Source organism: Copadichromis virginalis, linkage group LG2 (genome assembly GCF_057382275.1).
Source record: "Copadichromis virginalis isolate Kocher_CV1m ecotype Utaka linkage group LG2, C_Virginalis_male_GT1.1, whole genome shotgun sequence".
In the NCBI taxonomy this organism is placed as follows: Eukaryota; Metazoa; Chordata; class Actinopteri; order Cichliformes; family Cichlidae; genus Copadichromis; species Copadichromis virginalis.
In genome coordinates this window covers 26,372,282-26,396,693 of record NC_140619.1, presented here as the reverse complement: position 1 = coordinate 26,396,693, position 24,412 = coordinate 26,372,282, and the positions used below count along the sequence as shown (strand labels likewise).

The 24,412-nt window shown below is 44.5% G+C and overlaps 1 protein-coding gene across 2 annotated transcripts in view; it reads left to right on the top strand.

Annotated features, from left to right (window-relative positions):
* Positions 1-24,412, top strand: part of unc5a (unc-5 netrin receptor A) — a 156,242-nt gene that overhangs the window by 112,081 nt on the left and 19,749 nt on the right. The window contains exons 3-9 of one of the 2 annotated variants that reach the window (XM_085476030.1): positions 359-502; positions 2,145-2,248; positions 3,494-3,674; positions 7,825-7,992; positions 15,417-15,581; positions 21,069-21,299; positions 22,062-22,364. In XM_085476030.1, coding sequence (XP_085332156.1) covers positions 359-502; positions 2,145-2,248; positions 3,494-3,674; positions 7,825-7,992; positions 15,417-15,581; positions 21,069-21,299; positions 22,062-22,364 — 1,296 coding nt within the window. The remainder of the gene's footprint in view (positions 1-358; positions 503-2,144; positions 2,249-3,493; positions 3,675-7,824; positions 7,993-15,416; positions 15,582-21,068; positions 21,300-22,061; positions 22,365-24,412) is intronic. The other variant, XM_085476024.1, reaches the window with a different exon arrangement.

Genomic DNA, 24,412 nt, shown 5'->3' with positions numbered 1-24,412 from the left:
TGTTTGTCGAGTGCTTGTTTAGCACTTCCTTGTTCCTTCCTAACTGTTGCTGTATTCATGCCCTCCAAATTACACCAAGGATAGCTGTGAGGCTCTCTTCTCATTTAACAAGCACTCTGTTTATGTATGATTATAGTTCTCTGCTTGTTTATTCTTCCTCTCCTTTTTTTACTTTGCTGGTTTAGTTCAAGGTACAAAATGCACTTAAGGTATCAGTTCAGCTCATTTGTTTCTGTTTTTGTTCTTTTTTTATTTTTTCCTTTGAGAAGTATTTCTGGCCTCTTAGCTCGTTGCTGCTGTCAAAGCCGGGCTTGTCTTGTGTCTAACATTTTGACTCTTCTGGGTTTTTGCTCTCCAGCGCTGCCAGTCATGCAGGTGACAATCGAAATAACCAGGCAGCAGGTGGAGAAGATCTTCGGACTTGATGAGTACTGGTGTCAGTGTGTCGCCTGGAGCACCACCGGAACCCAGAAGAGCCAGAAAGCATACATCAGGATTGCTTGTGAGTGCACTGTCAAATGAGCACTGCATCATTACAAATCCAAAGCCTGCTGCCTAACAAGGTGCTTGTGTATTGCATGTCGGCATGTAATAAGAGAATATTGTGTTTTCACCTTGGGTGGTTGGGAGGGGGAGACTAACTTTCATTTAACAATTAGCCCAGAGAACATTATGATCTGTTGCACCACAGTGCACTACTGTGATTACAATTTAGTTAAATCATCTTCCTGTGATGATACTTGTGAGAAGAAAACATCCAACCCCGACAGGAAGAACCCGAGAATAATGTATCTGCTCGAGGAAGGTCTTAAAAAAGAAAAGGGTGAAGCTCTAAATTTGAGTATTCATGAGCATATTTTCTGCTGGATACAGTATATCAGAAATGATCCCTATGAAAGTAACTGAAATAAAAACAGATTTGAAATTTATTGCTGTGCAGCAATCATAAATCTGTCTGGGGAACGCAGACACATCCCTCGCCGCAGCCTCAGAAGCTTTATTAGAAGAAGCCATTTTACATTTGAGTATTTTAAAACATTCCGCCTATTAATTCCCACATAAATATGTATTATTCCAGACAGAGCCAAACACGGCACCGTCTCCAAACCACCAGACGTTTTGAAAACACACATTCATTATCCATCCGTGTGTGAGAGCTCAGCAAAGTCAGTTAGATGTAAGATAAGGACACGCACATGCTTGAATAACGATGCATAACCAGGCGATCGCATCGGCGAGGTTCCCACGCACGCGCCTGTTCGCTCGCGTAGGTTCGAGCCTTCCAACACTGTTACATCTCAAGTCTCCTCCAGTCCAAATTTATCAGCTTTAATTAAATCGAATGTCGTCAGTTTCTCCCTGCCTCTCTTAATGTTTTCTCTCAGTGTGATTGGTCGGGACAGGCTCAACATCTGTTTAAAGGAATTCTCACAGCTGCACCCTCAGCCTCTTACAACACAATAACGCATTGCTTCGCTCCGAGTTGAAACCCGGGGTGAGCACATCAAATTTGTGCCAGTCCCGCCAGCTATCGGCGGCCTGTCTGGCTCATCTGATACAAATGGATCTACATTTATTTCCCCTGCAAGAAATGACTGTTCCCAGTTTTTACCTGTGTAATTCACAGCTGGGGCTTACAGACAAATATATACTAGGACTTTGTGCAACAGTAAGTATTCAATGAGACGTAATGTGAAGCCCCATGCAGTCAGCCAGGCTTGCAGGAGCTCTTGTCCAGGCGCCTCAGGGCTTTGTTTTCGTGTGGCTGCTCCAAGCCGTCATACAGATGGAAGCTGGAGGCTGGCGGATGCCGGGGAGAGGAGAGTGGGTGGGAGTGAGGGGTAATGCAATTGCTTTTGCTTGATGCCGGGCCCCTCTGGCAGCAGACAAGCATCTCTGAACCAGCCAGGCAGCTTGTAATAAGCAACATGGTTGGTGCCACCGATCCCAGTGTGGCTTAGGGGCCAACTAGAGTGCAACATGCTCGGCGAGGCCACTGACGGACATTTCAAGAGCTGCAAATTTAGACACATCACCAGGCCAAGTTATTTGCAGAGAGAAGTGTTTCTTTCAAACCTTTGCAAGCTTTCACATCCTAATTGGTTGTTTCTCTACTTTTTTTTTCTTCTTTTCTTTCTTGTAAGACCTGAGAAAGAACTTTGAGGAGGAGCCGCAGGGTAAAGAGGTGGCATTGGACCAGGAGGTGTTGCTGCGCTGCCATCCCCCCGAGGGAGTGCCACAAGCCGAGGTGAGACACGGATAGGGGAGATATTTATAGGCCCGAATCTGCCATCCATTTACCCTTTCCTCACCGAGGGGACAAAGACCGCAGAGTAGCTCAAGATCAGCTCCCTGGCATATCCCTCCATTCCACCAGGGGAACAGACAACCCTGTTCGGATAAATTACACCTCTAATTATTTGCCCTTATTGATTTATTATCTCTCTTACATCTCTGGGAAGCTGTATATCACGTCGTCTCGTCACATCACTCAGCATTGGCTTGGAGGCTTCACTCCCCATTTGGCATCTCTAAAGGCCTATGCATAATTAATGGATCTATTTGCCTCACTCTTTCCTTATCTCATTCGGTGTATCTCTCCCGCCTCTCCATGCACTGTATCTCTTGTTCTGCTCAAGTCACACTCGCTCTCTCTCTCTCTGTTTCACCGTGCCGTGCGTGTGTTTAGAGGACCAGACCGGGGCCAGCTGTTTCACCTCATTCGCTGCATCCTCCCAGTCCCAGATAGGCACTAACTGCTCTAATAACAGCACAAGAGGAGCTCAGGCCAGCCGCTCAGACAGCTCAGAGACCAGAAACCGCAGACTAGCCAATCGCAGATCGACAGCGTAGGGACAGTTTGCAGAGAAATAGGAAGGAAGGTGCCAGCCGCAGTTCAGCAGAAAAGAACATCAGAGTAGAAGTCACGACGGGGGGAAAGCGGGGATGGTGCACCAGAGGAAGTAGGCCCAATTATATGCGGTATCACAACTGGCAGTAATACCAACAACAATGGTGCCGCACTGTTGCTCCTCTCGAGACAGAACAAGGTCAAGTGAGAGCAAGAAAACAAGCAAGCCAATCTGAGAGAACACCAAAAAAGAAATAACATCAGTTTTGGCTTCTTGCAAGAGGGCCCGGAAACTTACACAAAGCACGATCAGTCGTGTTCGCGGACAGCTACAGAGACGTCCAGCAGCTACAAAATAAAAGCTGCACTCTTCCCCCACAAGAAGCGAATAAATATTCAAATCAGCAGGGCGTTAAATAAATTGTATCTCAGTACTACACCAGGCCGCGTCTGGTCATCTTTTGTCTGTGTGATTGCATCAGAAAAGAAGTACCTCGCTGCTTCCCCCCTACACACATACACCCGTCGACGTAGAAGTCTCTCATCCACATCATGTCTGGCCACTGTAGAGCTGTATGGGGTGGTGGCGAGCTGCTGTCTGTCGAGTTGCAGTGGATTTTGACCGCTGAAATCTGTTTTCAGGTGGAGTGGCAGAGAAACGAGGATGTGATCGACCCAGCGAGTGACCCCAATTTTGTCATCACGCCCGACCATAATCTCGTCATCAAAAAAGCCCGGCTGGCCGACACCGGCAACTACACGTGCGTGGCCAAAAACATCGTCGCTCGCCGCAAAAGCACCTCTGCCGCGATCCTTGTCTATGGTAGGTGACGACTTCTTTCAGCAGATGTCAAAACTGTGCACAGAGACTAGTGCCGGGGTCCGGGCTCGATTGAGCTTCCAAATATACAAACGCAGAAAACTGCTCGGATGAATCCTTTTAAGCTTGCACGCCGCTTCCCTTGCCCCACATGTCCACATTAACCTTTGCATGCTGCTGCACGGAAGATGTGTGGGCGCAAGTCTCCCGTCAGCTCTTCATACTGTTACATTCAGAGTTTACGGTGTAGTTTTTTATTATTACACTGTGTTTCACATATTTGACATATGGTGACAAATTGCATACATCAGCTCTGTTTTTCAGCAGCGCAAGAATTACACTTTCATAAATCACTACATAAAGAGAGAGTGGTGTATCTGCACATTAATTACCACAACTTAAAATGTTACTGGCAGCCATTCTGCCAAAGCTGGCAGTCTCTGATGTCGAGGCTGCCATCTTCCTCCTCCTCTGTAGTGGATCCAGTATGAGAAGAGAAATTGAATTAACAGCAAACTGTAAATAATGACTTGGCTTGATAAGCAGACTGGCCTTTATTAAAATGCAGAGAAACAGCATATTTACTATCACAGAGGGTTCCACGGCTACTGGCACTACAAAAGTTTTGAATACATTACAGCCTGGCGTAATTCTCAGCTCCACGCGAACAGAAGATGGAAATCACGAGGGAACGATTGATGAAAACAACATTGAGAATAATAAATGGATAATGTGACACAATGCCTGACACGGGGTGTGTTTTTATTTATTTTTTTTTTTTAGTTAAGGCTGCCAGAGAAAGATGATACTGCGATGCACTGTAGGGGCAGAGCAGCAGTTCTTGTTTATTATCTGACACATCAGCTCAGAAAACACAGTGCATGCCACAAATAAGAGGCACTACCTGTTCATTTTCTATATTTAAATCGTTCTTGTTTTTTGATACCTGTGTAATATTGTAATAGGAAGTTATATAGATTAGGTTTACAAATAAATTCCACAGAATGGGCAACTTGGGATGTACGGTGGGGTTTTTAAAGCCTTTGAATTTGCTGTTTGACCATTCAACCAAAAAATGAAATGTGCCAAACATGGTAACAGCTCCATGATGGTGCCGTTGCAGTTCAAATAAAGCAATATCAAAAATAAAAGGCGGTAAATAGATAAATACTCGTAAATTAAGTAGTGAAGGATAGACGAGGATGGCAATAGTGATCGCTAAACATAATCCACTGACTCATAATAATGCAAAATGAGGACTCTATTCAGTCCTGTGGAAAAACTAAGTACACCCTTAATGCTGTTATAGGGTAATTAGCAGCCAGGTGCTGCTAATCAAATGCACTTAATTAAAGGACCATCAGCAAGTGTGAGCGCCTCAATAAAAGCAGAACCTCTGACAGTTTGCTGGTCTGGAACATGCAGGTGTGTTAACACAGAGTCTTCCTGGGAGTGGACGTCCCAATAAATTCAGCCCAAGGTCAGATTGTGTAATGAGAAGAGAGAAAAACTTCTTCTTTTTTTTTAAATTCAAGAGCTACATATCAGATTCTGCAGTCAGTATAATTAAAGAAAGACTGGGGAAAAAAGGCTCATAAAAGTGAAAAAGAGTATGGCAGCACGACCAAACCACAAGACCTCTGCAACAATGTTCTTTAGATCAATGATGTTTGGTCATAATGCACAACACCACATATAGTGAAAAGCAAACACAGGTTATCAGCACAAATACCTCCTACTAGCTGTTGAGCACGGTGGTGGAGGGGTAATGTTTTGCACTTGCTTTACAGCCACAGGACCTGAAACCCGTGCAGTCATTGAGGCAAGCAGGAACTTCTCTGTATACCAAAATAATATATACAAGCCATCTGTCTGACAGCTAAAGCTTGGCCTGAATTAGATCATGGCACGGGACAATGATCCAGAGGAGAGCTGCAAGTCTATAACATGTAGGCGAGACTGATGAAGTCGTACAGAAAACAATTATGCAAAGTTACTGCTGCTAAAGGTGTTTCAGTGACTGAATCATTGGGTGTACTTAGTTTTTCACAGGAATTCATGGAGTCCTTTGAATCTGTATCTTTTCATATGACTTTATGTCTTATCATGAAATTATGTTAAGATGAATAGTTGTATAATGTAAACTTGCTGTATGGTGGAAAAATAACATTTGTCTCAAAAGAAAACTATGAGGACTTTTAAAAATATGTGGAAGATGCCCGTCTGTATAAATCCTCATTGAATTTTGGCTTTTAGGATGAAATCCCATTAAGAAAACATAACCTGAATGTGGTTTTAGAGTCTTTGTGCACCAATTTAGATGAATTCGAGTGAGAGAAAAAGTGTTTGCATGATTTTAGTTAATGAACATAATCATCAAATCAATATTTAACAATAAAAGCATAATAAACAGTAAGTGAGCCAAGTGTGTTTCAGATCTTTGTCAAAAAGCTTTCGTTTTATTAGGTTAATTCTCTCTTCTTTTTTGTAATTCAACAAACCCAAAGGGGGTCCGAGCGTTACGGCTTTAAATGCAGCTGCAAATTGAGTCGTGCATTTTCACACAAAAAATGTGTTAATTTGGAGCATGCAGTCAGAACACATTATCATACATTCCTCTAAGCCTCCAGCATAAAACTAAAGAAGCACAATTATTCCTAATTGATTAGCTTGTTGTTAAAAGATGTAAAGAAGCAATCTAGGGCTGAATTAACTGTAAAGGCATGACCATACGCACTCTTTTTTTTTTTGTTTGCCTTTCTTGTGTTGTCAAACAATGATTTCCACGCAAAGACCCAGAAAGTTGGGAACAAATTGCTGAGTTGCTTGCATGTGCAATTTTATTTGTTTCCATCACACTGTTTGCTTGATGACGTTTATTACTGTCGCAGCACTGGTTTAGGATGATAGAGGGTTTTTAGCTAAACAAAAAACCTCAACCAAACAAAAGAAACTCTTGCTGCTTTTCACTTGCGTTGCTCTGAGTTCAAGAGAAAAAAAATCAGTTAGCTGAAGGTACCACAGTCTACTGTGCTAGTTAATCTAGCTATATGTAGCAAGTCATAATAACTGCTACTTTTCAAAGGGGGTTCAACAGGGGGCCAGAGATGCATTTTAACGAGGCCTGGCTGGTGTGACTGCACTCTGTTCTAAGAGGTAATCAGGGGCCGAGTTGCCTGGCAATTTACCTCGCTGTGGCGGGCAATCAATCGCAAAGAGAGGGCAAGGAAATGATTCAGCCACGACGAGCAGAGGGGAGTGTTAGGGGGAAATTAGGAAGGGAGTATGTACAGAGAGAGAACGACAGTGCTGTTCAAGTCAATAAATCAGGAATGTCTGAGGAAACACGGTAGATACAGGATGATTTGATGTAATCGCCTGGCATGATTGAGAGACATAGTACCAATTAAGTTGCAATGGATGGTTAAAGTTTGCTCTGACAAGTGGCGATAATAACAGAAATTCAGAGTTTTTTGAGTTTCTCGTCTTAAAAAAAATAAAAGAGGAATGAATTATACAGCGGTGGTCTCTCCAATTCAAAGATAAGCCTACTTGATTTCGTTGAATGATATGTTGTGGTGTGAAATCAGCGGCGAACGTGTGAAGGACGCAGTCCGAATATGTGGAACAACCGTGATGCATTTATATCTCAGCAGTGTGTTGGCTGTTCCCAGGAGGAGACGTTGTTGATGGTTTTGTTGCTTTTACGCATGTATGACTGTGACAGTGTGGTTTTAAATTGAATGGCTTTACAATTATGTTATTATATCCTCGTATTATCTCTGTGAAATTCAGAGGGGAGATTCTGATATGTAACGTGCCCACGAGTTATTTCGCAGCCTTCCTCAGAGGGGAAACCGGGAAAGCGCCGTCCGATTTTTCTGCTCCCTGTTGAAGCCATTTTGTTTCCACTGCAGTTCGTGTAGCTCCAGCGACCCTTTTGCTCTCGCGCTTCTGTTTGTTCACCTTGCAAAGAGCGTAACAGCAGTCTTGATTATTCTAGTGCAGCGCGCCTATTTTTCCTTAGTGCATGTCGGGTAATCCTGGCTGCTCTGTCCCTTCATTCATCCAACCCTCCCTCCCTCACAACCTTCCTCCCCCTTTACCTCACCCCTCCATATCCCCCCCTCCTCCTTTGGCACTGGTCTGACAGTCAACGGTGGCTGGTCCACGTGGACCACCTGGTCGTCCTGCAGTGCCGTGTGTGGGCGTGGCTGGCAGAAGAGGAGTCGGAGCTGCACCAACCCCACGCCACTGAATGGAGGCACATCCTGTGAGGGGCAGAACGTCCAGAAAAGTGCCTGTGTGGCCACCTGTCCAGGTAACTCCCAGGCAACCCTGTTTGTCCTGTGGCGCTTGGCTTCCTGTGGCTTCCTTTTTGCATTTTTTTGCATCTAGAAGTCATCACTTCATCTTTATTTTGGCTGCTTTTTTGTACCAACACAGTGTATTTTTTTTTTCTTAGATGTCAGGCTTTATTGCTTCCTGCAGTTAGACCGCTTACACCGCAACGTCAGAGCCTATTAGTCTGCACAGTAAGGCTTCATGCTAAAAGTGATTTATTATTATCGCACTTTGTTCACATACCTCTTTATCTTTTGCACTGTATGCAGACACCGCTTTTCTTTCAGAGACCCGTCTGCTTAAGGAGACACGGTTACAGCCACGTTATTTTGTCACTATTGTTTGCTGCTCAAATTATGTAGTAAATACGGACACTAAAAAGCTGAATTATGTCGCCCTTTGTGCGATGTTTGCGTGCGAGGAGTTGAGGGCATTTCATTTGCTTGGCCATCCTCCCTCGTGAGAGCATCGGAGAGGTAGAGAGTGTCCTGCCTGATAGTGAGCAACACATATTGATCCCTGGTAGCCTGAGATGGAAGTCAAGCTGCTTCATTTGCAGTCCCACATTAGGCCCCTGACAAAGGGAGAGATAGCGAGGGAGAGAGCAAGCTTGGGAGAAAAAAAAAAAACGAGGTGTAAGGTGTAGGCAGGGATAGAGACAGGTGGAATCAGATACAGTGTAAGGAAAGCAAGAACAAAGCCCGGAGTGAGAGAGAGAGAGAGAACGGGGAAAGCTGAAAAAGAAGTAGAGAAAGCCTGACTGTGTGCGCAGGAGCTGGCTGTTTGTCTGCCAACAGATCAGTGTGCAGACGTATAGCTGGGGCACAGCAGCCATGCTGACCACAGGAGAAATCTCCCACGCGCAGTAAATAGCAGGGAGGGAAATACAACACCCCTGGCACTGGCAGCTTTTCCCTGTCTAAAACAGAGGTTATCTTCCTCAGTGAATCAGGGTGTTGTCTTACACATCTAGCATGTAAAGACATCACTAGATGTCAAGCACGACTGTAAGTAACATGGCCTGCCTGAATACGGCGGGAGGAAGACAAAAGGGAAGCAGGGATTCATAGTCAGAGTGAGGACCTGGGTGGATTTGGAATTACTGGAGTTGGAGCAACCAGTAATTGAATTAGAGAGGTGCCCAGGGATGCTTGACATTCCTCTACAGCAAAGCGGGATACTGACCTTCATGAGCTTAAAGAAATTAATGTCAGTCCAAGCGGCTATTGTTAGGCCAACCCACCCACCCCCTTCCTCCCTCCCTCCATCCATCTTCCTCTTGTTCCACAAAGAGAAAGTGTTTCATTTCAACTATTGGGAGTGCTGTGACAAAAATTACATTGTACTCTGTGAAGACAGTTTATAGAGATTTTGAGGGAGAAAGAACTCAATTTTTTCTCCTTTTGATGGGAGACATCCGAGCACCGCGACCCCGCTCGCACCCCTATCAGCCCTGTTGTTTGGCAACAGATGCTCGTCTCTGCCCCCTTTTGTCACTCGTTACCTGTCTGCTGTGGGGAACATCAGTGAAGCCCCCAGCTGTCTGCTGGGGAGAGGGGTTCCCCCTTCACTCTCTCCCCCCACTCAAGGCCAAGAAGTCCACCGTAGCAAAGCTTGGGGAATGATGAGCTGTTGTTTCCCATCACAAGTGGCACCGCCACTTTTGTGTACTCACAGACGTGCCTTTGAAGTTAGTCGAAGGTGAACCGACAGACAGCTCCTGTCGCTTTTGCCACCCAGCACGCACACACAAACGGATTCACTGCCCCTATGTACGCGTTTGTGTGTCTACCTCTCTTTAATTAATAAAGAGCATGATTAACACACCTGCCTCAGGAAGGGGCGACAGGACAGAGCAGCCTGGCAGATGCATCACTTGTTACCGGATGAGAACTTTATTCATCCCCGTGCTTATAGCTCAGTCCGTTTTAGGAGAAGGCAACTTGAGAAAAATGAATTACATGGGAAGCTGTGACACTGCAGATAGACATGATGTTACTTATTTAGACGTAGCTGACATTTGGAGTCAGAAGTAGTGGGATTTTTTTTTTAAAGTCGGCCTTAAAAGGCAACTTTTTTTACTACACCGGCTTTGTTTTTGAGCTATGACTTAAAAATTTCATGATTTAATGCTGGTCTTGTTTCAAGAGTTCATTAATTATCTAGACAAAGTTTTTTTTCATCATTAGTTCTCTCTAGTGCATTTAGCTCTCAGCATTAGGTCTTTGAAATGGTTTATAGAAAAAATATATTGAGTTTTTAGGTGCTTATACTGTGAAAGCCTATTATGAAGTGCAGAGATGGCTTCTTAAATTTGCTTAACTCGTCCTTTAGGGATAAGAGCCGCATGAATATTGGCTGGAAACAAATCAGTTTTAATTTGGAACCGACGGCATGCGAAGGCTTTAATTTGTCTCTGCATCCTCCAGCCGAGCCTTTATGTATTTATTGGTAAAATGCTGATGGCCATGTATTGTTCCACATTCAAAAAGTAGCACGACTCCTTCAGAGTATAGTTGCTGAGGCATATTTCACCCGTGGATTATATCGACCTCCGCGGACCGACACAGACGGCCTCTTCAGTAATAAAACCCTCCACGTATCTGTTCACAATGACTCTTGTATCCGAGCTCCCACCTCTCGTCAGGAAAGTGTGAAGCTCGAGAGGCTCATCTGTATTTTTGTCTAAGTCTCCAAAGTGTTTAATGAGAGTTGGCGGAGGCCTGTGTGGCAGATCAGATGGGCTCCATGCTGAGAGAGACACAGGGAGCTGTGGAGGAGGAGGCAGCTGAGGCTGAAGCCTGAGGCTCAGAGCAGAGCATATCAACACTTGAGACAGCGAGTAGCCAAGCTATGCAAAGGCTTATCTCCATTTCGCTTTCCTCTCGCTGCCTCCTTCATTTCTTTTGTCTCCATCCCAGCATATCCCTGCAGAAGTATCCCACATAATTCTGCAGTCCATCCGTCTCCCTCTCATCGACTGCCCTGCGCTGACTTGTGGTCAGAGCCAATAGTCATGGCAAAATGTCAGATCACGCCAACATTTCCAGCAAAGACAAACATTAAACCTGAGCCAACAGCAAATAGTTAAGTCCCCGGTTTTGGAAGCGATTCAGTGACGCCCACCACGCACGAATGAACTAAACTGTTGCTTGATTTGCGTTTGAACACCAAACAACCTGAAGAGATTTCGAACTCCTGTGAATTATTTAAATATAGCACAGATCCCTCAGGCTTGCCACAGGAGTCGTGAGAATTGAGCGAGATGGAAAATAAACAGACTCGGAGGGCTGGCGTATCCGTGCGCATTTCCGTGCACGTACGCGTCGTAGACATCCGAGTTAGCGCCCGTATGTCTGCTGTCTGCACTGCAGGCAAAAGTCTAATTCTACTCTGGGAGTAAACAGTCGTGTTTTTCTTCGTGTTTTATCATTGATTGTTGAGGCAACTCCATATTTTATCCGCGGAATAAATAAAGGCAACGGAAAATAAATGTTGCAGAAAAACACATTATTTCAGTGTGAAAAGATGGTGGCCATCTGGTGACAGCCTTGCATCATTTTTAATCACTTGGTGCCATTTGGTTTCTTTGTGTTCTTTGGCGCACCCTCTTCATATCTCACTCTGTCGCTTTTTCGTCAGTTTTTGGTGGTTTCGTCAAAATCGGGGGTAAATGTTGCTTTTCTCAGTTATTGATTGCACACTACTCCTAAATAAGCAAGCAAGAAACATCTAATGTTAAGATTTCATTTTTATTACGTTTATCAGAAATACGGGCCTCCTGGCGGGCGATTAATCTCTGTTGCGTCACCCACTTCTGTGGCTGAGCTATCAAAGCCATCTGTGGCTGTTTTGTGGTTGTTTTTTTGTCCCCCCCCCCGCCACCATCAGCTTGTGAGCACTGGGATTAGTGGTGCTTACACACATGTGTGTTGACAGGACAGTGGAAGCAGAGGCCTGCTGGTCTCGGTGATAGTTGTCTACCTCCTCGGGTTCCCTCAAGGACACAGAAACCGTGGGTGCTTGATGATCTCGGACTGTGTCCATCAGCGTGATTGTCATTTTTGAACAGCGACGCTTTAAACAGGCCCTCCCACTGACCTTTAAAAAATGGTTAGATTCCTTTTGCTTCTCCCCTTGGCAACATGTCCAAACGGGCGCTTGCCACTGGGTTATTGTATTACTGTCCCTCCTCGGCGACCTGGCTGACCTGAAACCTGCGGTGCCAGATGATTGAAAATCGGCTGCGGTGCCTTTTGCAGGAGTGCTAACAATCTCTTTCTGGGGATTTGATAAGGAAAACTGTCTCTGTGGAGAACCATTTTCTTATGTGGATTCTGAGAAGAAACGAAGTATGAGGTGTGGCTCTAATTTTAGCGTTAAATCTTGACTTTGTTGTTGTTTCTCGAGTCGGCGTTCAGAGCCAGGCCATCAAGGACTGTTTATGCATCTTCATTTTTCTTTGATTTGCCTTAGCCTTGGGCCGCAGTGCTTCTGTCTCATCCACATTCTCACTTTGTTGCCACGCCAATCCTCTTGTTTGAAAATGTCATTTGCATGGCGATTAGTCTTGCCTTTGTGGTGGGGATAAGAGAAGTAGAATTTCATCACCTCATCAGGGCAGATGTTGATCTCATCCCTTTATTTCACCGTGGTGTGGATAAACTGAGGGGCGACATAATATATTCATTAGGATGTAATTCGCTATTCAATCATTCTCATTCCCAGCCTGGATAATCAGCCCACTGGCCCACGGATGGGTCCACTCAATGCCAAACAAGGACAATTATCTGATTGGTTCTGCGCTCTCTGCCAAATGGATCTGAATGCAAAAAAAAAAGGACCCAAGCTGTGTCAGCATCCTACCACACACATATGCTCTTGCACAAAAATGGTCTCTCATTCTGTGGTTGTCATTTCCGGACACGCACTCGGACCGACACATAGACTTGTGTGGGAGCAGGGTTTAATTCACCCTGTGCGCTCGCGGTGTTTTTCTATCTCATTTCTCCAATTGGGGATTTGCTTGCGAAGCAAATAAAATCATTAGTTGATACAGTTATGCAGTAACAGGTACCCTCGCCCTCAGTAACATCTCACTTATGTTTTATTAACCAAAGCTTCATGACCTGCAGTGGGTCAGAGCTGCTTTCTGCAGGTCATGCCCCCTGCACTCTTTATTGCTAGGATTAATGAGCACTAAGGTTTCCTTGCCCTTAGGTCAGCCAGGGGAAGGGTTGCTGCTGTCATAGAGGTGTGCATTTACTGCGTGTGTGTGTTTTCAGGTAATTCTCGTCTGGTCCCCTTCACCCTTACATTTGGGAGAGAGAGAAAGAGTGAGACAGTGGTGTTTTTTTCCCTTTTTTTCCCCCATGAGAGCTCATTATTGCTCTTTTTCCCATTAGCCCTATAGTAACCTTCCCCAGACCTGGCGCTGTGTCACTCTCAATATTACTCCCGGCCACCGCCCGCACCAGCCGCAATGCCAAATTACCCCCACCTTTGCAAAATGGCCTTCCTCTCTGTATGTGGTAAAGCTGCTGATATTTCTTACAGCCAAGCGTGCTCCGAACTATTACGGGCCCATTTCCATTGTGCTCATTGTGGGCTGTTTGAAGTTATGGTCAGGCTGCAGGTGTAATGTACTTTCTCTTCTTTTCAGAGTAATACCACATGTATTTTGTCATGCATTCGGATGCACTTCAGGCAACACCGCAGGCGCTATATTAGCATCTTGACAAAGAAATCAAACAAGGGTGAGATGGTTCCTTCTCTCAAATGTTATATTATGTTGTGCTGGGTGTATGAGAAATCTGAAACTTATATTCTTGCGTATGTATGGACCTAGAGCTGGGCGATATATCGAGTTTTTAAAACATATCGATATATTTTTATACGAGATATAAGATGTGACAATATCCTTTATATCGATATAGTCTATGTTACGTTATAATTATAGTTGTGGAGCCGCAAGTTTGCCTCTCTTTCGTCCACTTTTGTCTCTACGCAACGTTACTCCGCCTCGCCTTCACTGAAGACAACTCCCCCTCCTACCCCATCGCTTCACGTGCAGGCAGCGACAAGACGGACACGGCAAATCTCCGTTAACGAGTTACTGCGCATCGCCCCATGCGTGGGGCTGGACGGCGTCAACGTGCTAACGAGCTAAACATGCTAACGAGCTAACCGCGCTAACGAGCTAACAGCGCTAACCCTAAAATCCTTTCATTCTCTCAAAAGTTGATAGCGCGCCTTATGTATGAATTCTGGTTGTGCTTGGTGGCCGCGAACCGATTTTATGTGGTACACGGCGTTCAGCAATCTGTCAAAAATGTTTGAGTACGACTTTGGTAAGCTACGGAGCTGCACCGCTTGATGGATTGTCGGCGCATTACGGCTACCGAGGAGCTTCGCGGAGTGATACGTACTGTGCATCAACGTAATATTACCGTATTGTGTGTGTATAAGGACCATAAATGGTACCTGTAAGAGACGTGGTTATGAAGCGGATTTCAAACTCCAGGCTATCAGTCACACAGTAAAACTTGGGAACAGAGCAGCTGTAAAATCTGTCTTTGTTATTACGCTCAGCGTCTTTTAGTTTACATTTTGACTGCACAATTGTGAGCTCTTTGTTTAGCACAAAAACAACCTTGTTTTCTTTTATTTATGGAGCATTATTATTTAATGAATGCTCATAATTTAATTTTGAGTAATTTTTCATGTACATCTGTGCTGTATGTTAATAAAAGTGCCTGTGTGACATCTGGGACACAGCTTTGACTAAGAACTCTTTTTGTTCTTACTTTATGGCTTAAAAAAAATATCGAGATATATATCTTATATCGCCATCCAGCTAAAAAATATCGAGATATGAATTTTGGGTCATATCGCCCAGCCCTATATGGACCGCTTGCTCAGAGGTTACTTTTTTCCCTTTGGTTTGTTGGCAGCTTGGTTTACCAGGCCGCACTTGCACCAGTGGGGTTAAACTTAGTTGCATCTGATTTCCATGCTGAAAATAAACAAAGAAAACAGAATAGAGACAATATGGCTCTCCTCAGCAGCTCTACACGCTTTGGTTTCTCTGTGCAGCTGCTGGATTTGAGTGTGTGCAAGTGGATTTGCATGTCTTTAAAAGGTTTTCATTACCAGGTTTCCATTTTAGATTTACACAGGATGGCAACAGAGTGTTGAACCACTTGTTCTCGTCTCGCACGCAAATACACAGATAGTTTGGCGCCACCGTTTCCACCAGTTCATGTTGTTGCTGAAAAAAGGGGAGTTATGGCCCGGTTTATTGTTGAAATAAATTGTTTGAAGAGAATTCGTTTGAGTTTTAGCTGCTGTGCATGTGTTTCACCACTGTTATTTTTATTTTTTTATATTGTTTTTTTCTAGTGGACGGAGGCTGGAGCGAGTGGAGCAAGTGGTCAGCATGTGGCGCAGACTGTTCGATGTGGAGGAGCAGAGAGTGCACCCAGCCCTCACCTGGCACAGGGGGCAAAGACTGCCAGGGGCTTGATCTCCAGTCTCTCAACTGTACCAGCGAGCAGTGTCCACAGAGTGAGTGCACCACCACCCACGCACCACAAGATAACTCTCACTCTTCAACTCAGTGAAACAATACAAAACATTTACTTTAGATATGTTTTTTTTTAGCCAGTTTCTGGCACAAGGATCAGTAGATGGTTGTTTTGTTATGTATTTGTGTATTAAAACTGAGCTGATGAGTGGCAAATGAACATTTTAAAAACCAATAAATGCACTCAAAACAGCATCTGAGAGCTTTTGCTAGATTATACACTGTTAATTTAAAAAAAGAAGCATGCCACTCAAGGCTGAAGTGGAAAAATTTATTCAAAGGTAAATATTAAACAGGGTTCAGTCTCACAACCTCATCAGCTATAACAAGTAGATCACAAACAATACAAAGAGAACAGGTGTACAACATTAGCATCAATTAGCCCCTCAGGTAAATGCTAGAAGGGAATAGGAGGGAAAGGCTTTTTACTTGATTTTTTAAAAAACATTTTCCATTTTGGGGGAAAAAAAGGATCCTCTTCCTCACCCTCTTCCTTTTATCCGATCAAACGCTTGAAGCCTCCTTTTTGTCATAGATGTTGAGTTCATCTTACAAAGAGTTCGTGAAGGAAAGGTGTCCATCTCATTAAACACTCGTACAGACAAAAGATTAATCTGCAGCCCACTGCTGGCTCATCCCCACCTGTGTGACCTTTTCAGATGATCATTTCTAATTATCATTGGGTAATGTACCTTCTTTCCTACCTTGCATATTGGTGCCGTGTTGCTCTATGACCTGTTAATAAAACCAGGAATAAAAGCATCTCTCCTCTGATTACAACACAACCTATCAATTACACTGGTGCATTTAAAATTGTGATTAATCTCATATTGTGCGTATATTAAAGCGTAGGGGAATGCATGTGCACTTTTCTGTTTAATTCAAGCCAGATTATACTGTGGTGCCACTCCCCTGCGTGTCATTAATAGGGCATGTGCATACTGTCAGGATGAGAAAGGGCAAGGCTCATATGGCCGGAGACGGCAGCTGAGTGGAAAAGTGACACCACGGGGTTCTCTGCAGAACAGATGGACATGAAGGGAGAGCTCTGTCACTTCCTACAGATATCAAAGACAGAAAGATACTGCATGTTGCCCACAATGAGTCTCTGGGTGGCGTCTCATAGAGAAAATGTTATAAATAGTGTGCTCTCTGGCTGATCTGCATGGTAAACTCTGAGTTTTAATGGGGATTCAGTTGACATGGGCCACTGAATTAATAAACTGAATTATGTATTTTGCTGTGATTGATGTGATCAAATAGACCGATGCTTGGCTGGCGAGGATTGTTTGGAATTGCATGCGAATCCTGCATTGTGTGCTGCATGTGTTAGTGCAACGCAAGCAAGTGCACGTATGTGCGAGTGTCCACCGATAGCCGGGTTTGGCTGGTGCAGTGAACCAGGGAGTTCAGTCAGCCCATCATCAAAGGTCAGCAGCTCCTCCCAAGAGAAGCAAGATATATACACAAAGATGCCAGTCATTGTTCTTCACACACACACACAGTCGAGCAAACGCACACACAGAGTCACTCAGTATTTACACTGACAGAGCAGAGCGGAGCGCCGGCCTCTGAAGAATGCCTGTCCCAATCTGTTCCCAGCAGATGTGTTTCCATAGACAATTGCTGTGTGAAGTATTATAATAAGCAAAATAGCAAGATGGTTTTGGCTTGTCAGCAACTCCCATACTTCAACCATGTCTGCAGGCTATTAGCTGAGATGGAAAACTCCCCCTCCTTGAAACAAAAGGCACCCTGCTCTCCCAGCGCAATCTAACACAACAACTGCACAGTGAACCACAGTCACTCTGCGTCTGAGGACCTCACAGACACGTCTAATCTCCCTCATTAAGCTAGAAATGAAACGCGTTCGATGAGGTTATTGTTTTTAGATGTACATGAGAATAAATGTGCAACACAAAGCTGGAAAAGCAATCTGACCCAGGAAGGATCATTTTCATAAAACAAACAAGTGAAGCCCAAACATATACTCTATGCAAAATCTACGCAGGGGGAATAATAAATATGCGGGCAGCATGGCAGAACCAAAATGGGAGACAGGTGTTAGAGGGCAGAGAAAGGAGAGTGGAGGGAAAATAATGGTGCTCGTTTTCTCAGGCGCAGGGAATTAGGACAACATAAAAACAATTATTCGGCTTAATGTGTGTAATGAAGGTAATGAACTTAATTTGCAGCAGCATCCCATTTTGGGATGTGTCACAAATTATTGAGCAAAACACATCAAACTGTTAATTTATCTTCAGCCTGTTCTTGTTTTTTTGGGTTTTTTTTGCATTTATTTATTTTTATTTCAGAGCTAATTTGGCGGCGCGGAGGCTGAGATTTTCCGTCACCGCTCTGTTTGTCAGAGCAGGGTCACGGTGCTTTGTGAAAAATAGCCGGACATTTATTTTGGGCCATATTTCACCAGAGCCTGCTGAGGGATGGGACGACTGTATTGTGGAGATAGTAATAGTCACGTTCGCGTTGAGAGTTTTAGTAGCCATATTTCCCTGACCTTAAGAACTCCTGTGTTATTCATCTTCGGGCGAGTGACTAGGATTGGCCATGGGATGAAATATATTCTCAGGTGTCCTGATAAATGCCCGGGAAAGAGGCGCAGGAGGCTCCAAAACTCTTATTTATCAATGCAGGAGAGAGGGGGGGGGAAAAGCAGGCAGAGAGAGTGGAGGACTATCAGGTGCGGTCATTGTGCTGACTGTCAATACAGCCAGAGTCCAAACTTCAACAGGAGCCAGATACACCGCCTTAGAGGAGATGAATTATACCGGCCCATCTCGAGTCAGAAACTGATCCCCTACCAGCCAGCCCCGGAGCGAGTCTGAGGAGCTGAAGCAAAAGCTCGTGGAGACGGGCGCAAAGAGAGATTGGCCTGAGGTCAACTCTGAAAAAAGCTCATCTCATCCACAGATTATCCTCAGGCGGGTGTCACTCATGACGAGAGGTCACACACAAAGAGAATCAAAAGTTTTTGCCAGCAATTAAGGCAAGTGGAAATGAAAGATGGAACGACTGATGGCGGAGAGGAAGAGAGGTAAATTGGTGTGGAGTGCGATTGGAAAGAGAGAGTGTGAGAGAGGGACTAAAGTAAAGCCCATCCAATTATAAAACCTGATTAGCTATGTCAATTAAACTGTGATGGATGTCCTTTCAATTATTGGCTGGCATCATGAAAATCAATGAGTGGGGCCAGGAGGAGCTGAGAGCAGTTGTTGGTCAGGGTTGTTGTGAGCATCGGGATCGTTTCGCTAGGACACCTGGCGGGTCAGATAAAACTTCACTCAGCGATGCTCTGATAAGCCACCAGAGATTACAGCCAGAATAGAGAGAAAGGAAAGAAGGAAGAGCTGTTTGATTGACTGGCTGGCTTTATTGTCTGGGCGCGAGGATGCTGGGAAAAGGGAAGAGTCGAGATACTGGATCTTTGCATCTGAGGTTAGCCAGTTGTCTTTGGTGTGCCCTTAGCAAGTAAACAGCAACCGGCCAATCTAAGGCTATGTTTATCCAATCAGCGGAAACCAGCTGGCTCGTCTCCTCACTGACGGGTGTTGCTTTGTCTTTAGTCAAACTACACATCTCCCAGCGGACTGCAGCACAAGTTCAAATATCACGGCATCATCTGGCCTTTGGCTCGCCAAGACAGTTGGATTTGGGAACTCTAATGAGAAGTTCAGCCAGAGTCTCTCTCATCCTTTTGTTCTTTCTTTCTTTTTTCTTTTTTTGGAGCTCATTGTGAAAGGGAGGGAAAGTTTAGCCAGGCTTCTTGCAGTTAAGCACCTCGGTGCTTCTCTAAGGAGAGTGAGGCAAAGGCAGGTAAATGGACAAGAGGAGAGGTGGAGGAAGGTTGAATGCATCAGATAAGAGTCCTCATGCTTTAAGTGTGTTATGTGCAGGTGTGCTACGTAGCATCACGAACAAAACACACAGTCTCGTGTTTATCTTCAGCCAGTCATTCGCGATCGATTACATGTCAAGAGATCTCTGGCATTACGAAGAGCTGCCATAGAGGTTGGCTGCATATAATCCGCTACTTAAAGTATCAGATTGTACTGAGATAATCACCCATGAAATAGATTCTGGCATTTCTCTTAAACACTTGGGTATGTCAGGCAGCTTTGTCCAAAGATGGATTTTTCAAGGCAAAAGGAGAGGCAAGGACAAATTGATGTAAAGAGATGAATAGAAATGAGAGCTGCAGACAGAAAGGGAGCTTATTTTTTTCTCCCTTTCTCTCTCTCGTCAACTTTTAGCGCTCCGCTAATTCAATTGTGGCGTTCTCGTGTCACAGATTTACAAACACCAATTAAAACTTGTCAAATCTGCGTTTCTGAGGTTGAGCGCGGCTCCTGTCATGCAGTAGGATTACACAGTGGTGACAGCCTGGAGATATTTATCAAAAGATGACAAACCTAATGGTAATCAGGTTGATTTTGACACAAACCTTTTGGACGTGTTACTGCTGCTCATTGCTGAAATGCAAATCCCACATGCTGTCAGTCGCAGGCACACGCTGTCTTCGCTTTAGTCTTCTTTAATTCTGCGTTTTCTTTCTTGTACACTTGCTCCCCTCGCGCTCCCTGCTCCTGTTCTCCTCCTTTTGTTGTCAACTCACCACATGCCAGCCTGCAGTGCTTTAACCTTTGCTGTTGTTCTCCATCCCTCAAAGCTGCGCTGTTCAGCGCGTCCCCTCCTTGACTGTGTTCAGTTGACAGCGCTACGCCCCCGTGGCTCACCAGCACAATGGCCCTCCACAAAGGCCCCAGGAGCATCCTCCACCTCCACCACCAAATTCCCCCAGCCCCGGGAGACAGCCGTGGCAAATCCCATTCTGCTGCAAAACACATACTTGCACACAAACACACACACACACACACAAGTGCATAGACAGAAACAAGCAGACACATTGATGTTTGTCTCAGCTTGGCTGTCAGCTTCATACTGTACTTTTGGGAGACAGGCAGTCAATACGAGGAGTTAGAATTTCATAAGCAAATGCTTCATTTTTTCCCCTCTCTGTTTCTCTTGGGGTGTTGTGTGCTTAGAGAAAGAGAGGTAAAAGAACATGCTGGCCTAAGATATATTTATCCGGTGCAGAAATGAAAAAATGTGACAGTGAAACGGTGAAAATCTGCTTCAGAAACTGCTTTTTCCTGTTTAGCTTTTTTTCCCCACAGCTTGACATCGAGACCTCAGTTTTAGAAATTCTGGCCTGCAGTATTTGATAATGTTGGCTCCCTTAACTTTTTATGAAGGCGTCAAGCAACATTAGGTGGCAGCGAAGGAATGCTTCATGCCATTAAACAGGTCCTCGAGTGAGACCTTTGCACAGAACATGTTGCAGCAGCTCAAAATGACATTAACACTGAACACCAGAGGGCATCCTCCAGTCTTGATTAGTAATTTTTCCTCCTCTTCTTTCTTTCCTCTTTTTGTCCTCCCCTTTGCAGCTGTGAGCGGAGCTGAGGATGTGGCGCTCTACGTGGGCATGGTGGCCGTGGCCCTGTGTCTGACCCTGCTGCTTATTGTGGTCGTCCTGGTCTACAGGCGCAAGAAGGAAGGCCTGGATGCCGACGTGGCCGACTCCTCCATCCTCACCACTGGCTTCCAGCCCATGGGCATCAAGCCCAGCAAGCCAGGTGTGTGGGCACCGCGGTCACGCAGGCCTCCCCCCCACAGCAGTAGGACACTGTTCTTTGTTCCGCTTTCGTCTGTCCGTCTTCGCCACAGTGACTGTGCCGCACTCATCTACATGTACCACCGGTGCTGTTTGTTTGTGGTTGTGGAGGTGGCGCGAATTTGTTTTCAGTGGATTGTGGTCTAAGCGAGATTTATTATGTTGCGTGTGTGTGGTGCACGAGCTGTTTATTTGCCTGCCTGACACATTATGTTTCGCCAGCACCTTATTGTCAGGAAATGTACCCACTCTGTTTACTGCCTGTGTGGAGCCTCAGAGGTTTAACAGCGAGTAATAGAAATACAACTGTCTGAGTTGGATGGAGATGGGGGACTGGGTTGCTGTGTCTGTGATTCAGTGTGAGAGGGGGGAAAAAGCCTTTATATATTCTGGATGCTAAGCTGCATCTGAGTTCTGTTTGGAATTGATTGTGTGGTTGCTAAAGAGACAGACCGTGATAGAGAAATGGAGAGAGAGAGAAGATGGGAATTGACTGGCTTTGACTGGAATTTGTGTTTGTGTATTGTCGAGAGTGTGCGCGCGCTCTTGTTTTCTGCGCCATGTGTCTTCTTTTCTGTGTTTGTTTCGGTTTTCTGTGCAGCTCGCAACAGCTTTAGAGAGTGCGAGGTCTGTCTCTGTGATGTAGGGACCCCTTCCCTCCCCTCCCCTCCCCAGCCTTCCTCCCACCACTCTTTGAGATTCACACGTTTGCTTTTGTCTTTTGCTGTTTTTGCTTTTTTTTTTTTTTTTTTTATCATCTAAACAGAGAACTCCCATTTACTCACCATCCAGCCTGATCTAACCACCACCACCACCAGTTATCAAGGCACCCTGCGCTCTCGCCACGATGCCACCGGGAAGTTTTCGATGACCAACGGGCCTCTGCTGGACCCGCTTCCCAACGGCTCACACACCTTGCACAACGGCAAGCTCAACTCTGACGCTGCTGCCGAGTTTGTAAGCAGGCTCTCCACCCAGAGCTACTTTAAAACGCTGCCCCGCGATGTGGCCAACACCTCCTATGGGACCTTCAACTTCCTAGGCGGCAGGCTGACTATCCCCAACACAGGTAGGTTCTTCATTAAGGTCTATTTAGGTTTCATTCCAACTCTCACACTGTTCAGATCAATTGTTTTGGCTTAGAAAACAAAAACAAAAAAAACTTCCACTTAAGCTTTTGTTCACATATTGTAATCACCTGTAAACAAAAAGCTCACTGTTGCTACATGTCTGTTATTGTTGTAAACAGAAAGTCATATTTATTGGCTATTTATTGGAGGCTTTGGTTGATGTCATATTGCATCATAATGCTCCCTTTTCTGAGACCAAATAACACCAGTGCAGTACATTACTGGGCCTTAATGTGTGTTTTCAGAAGAAATAATAAGGTTAACATCAGGAGGAAGTATTTACTACCCGGGGCAAGTAGTGTGGGGTTACCAAACAGTTTTCTACCCACCTGAGGCTCTGCTGCTAACTAGGGTGGTCCCCCTGAGAACCTCGTACCCTCAGGGGATCTTTTTCTGTTTGCTTTCCAACCACCGAACATGATGTATTATCCTGACTAACAAATCCTTCGTGCCCACATTACCAGCGCGTGCAGGCCTGTGGCTAATGGTTTTCAGTAAACCATAGCCACACTGCAGCCAATTTGACATAAAATGGCAGGGAAACACAGGTGTTACTAATCACATTAATAAAGGCTTTGTGCCTGAATAAAACAGAACCTCTGTTAATGGCATTAGTATGTGTGTTTCGCCAACATTTTATGGAAAAAAGCTGCTGTGAAATAGGCCTATTTGGATCCGCTTTGGTTGTTGTGGCCTTTTGCTTTCTTGTAATCCTATTCCAGCCTCTCTGCATTTTCTCTCTACATTGCTGCACTGTTTGTTTGGATGCCCTAGGTAGCTGAGAGGAAATGCTAGGGAAGATTTTTTTATATTTTGCTTTGCTGAGTCAAAATTCCATTATATTTCCTCTGCTGCATATAAAGGCTTAAAGCCTGGACCAATTTCCCTGTTTCTATCATTTTTAAAGCTAACATCAAAGTTCTACTATAATTTCTATGCTGGTTTATTTATATATCTATATATATATAGATATATAAATATTATGTATACATTTCCAAATTGCTGTGCCACTCACCACATGAGGGGCATACAAGGCATAGACCAATAAATGTACATTTGAGTCACTCAAAGGTTCCCCTTATGTGCTTGTGAGAACTTGGCTAAAATAGGAGCTAAAAGGACACAAATGGTGGACCCTGAGAACTTTGATACTTTCTTATTCCTTAAGTGTAAAAGTGCAAAAAAAATGGGGAATTACATCAAAATAAATGAAAGTTATGACAAGAAAAAAAAAGTGAGTGCAAAAAGTAACATTGAAGAATTTAAAATGCATGCAAGCTGCAAGTTCTACAGACATGCAGCTTGCATTTTATTTAAAGGTTGCTCTAGAAATTGATCTTCACCTCAGTTCAGTGTTATTTATATAGCACCAAGTCACAACAGCAGTCATCTCAAGGCAATTTATACTGTAAGGTGACGACACTACAGTAATACAGAGAAAACACCAGTATTAAAATATCACCCTATGAGCAAGCACTTAGCAACAGTGGGAAGGAAAGATTTCCTTTTAACAGGAAGAAATGTCCAACAGAAGAAGGCTCAGATAATGGCAGCCATCTGCTGTGACCAGTTGGGGATGACGGGAGACGGGACCTTCACAAACCTACTATTATTTTTCAATAGCTCAGTTTAAACAGTAATTAACGTTTTGAATTTATCCTAAAATCAAATGTCAGGTGTTGGAAATGATCAGAAGGTCTGATCAGAAACCCGTTGTGATGTGGTTGCTGCCTCTCTATAGTCTGTGTTATTACGTCTCTTTGGTAACATCATTTGGATGGATGAAGGCTCACGCTATCGTCTATTATTATTTATTACCAAAGATGCAGTTGCTGGCTGAACTAATAGCACTCCATACATTATTTCTTTGTTAGCTCTTTGTGACAACAGGCAACTGTGCTGCAGACATAAGGTGCAGCAGACTATCTGTCAGTCTCGAGAAGTTGATTTTGCCCTGGAGGTCCATATAGCGGCTGATGCAGAATGA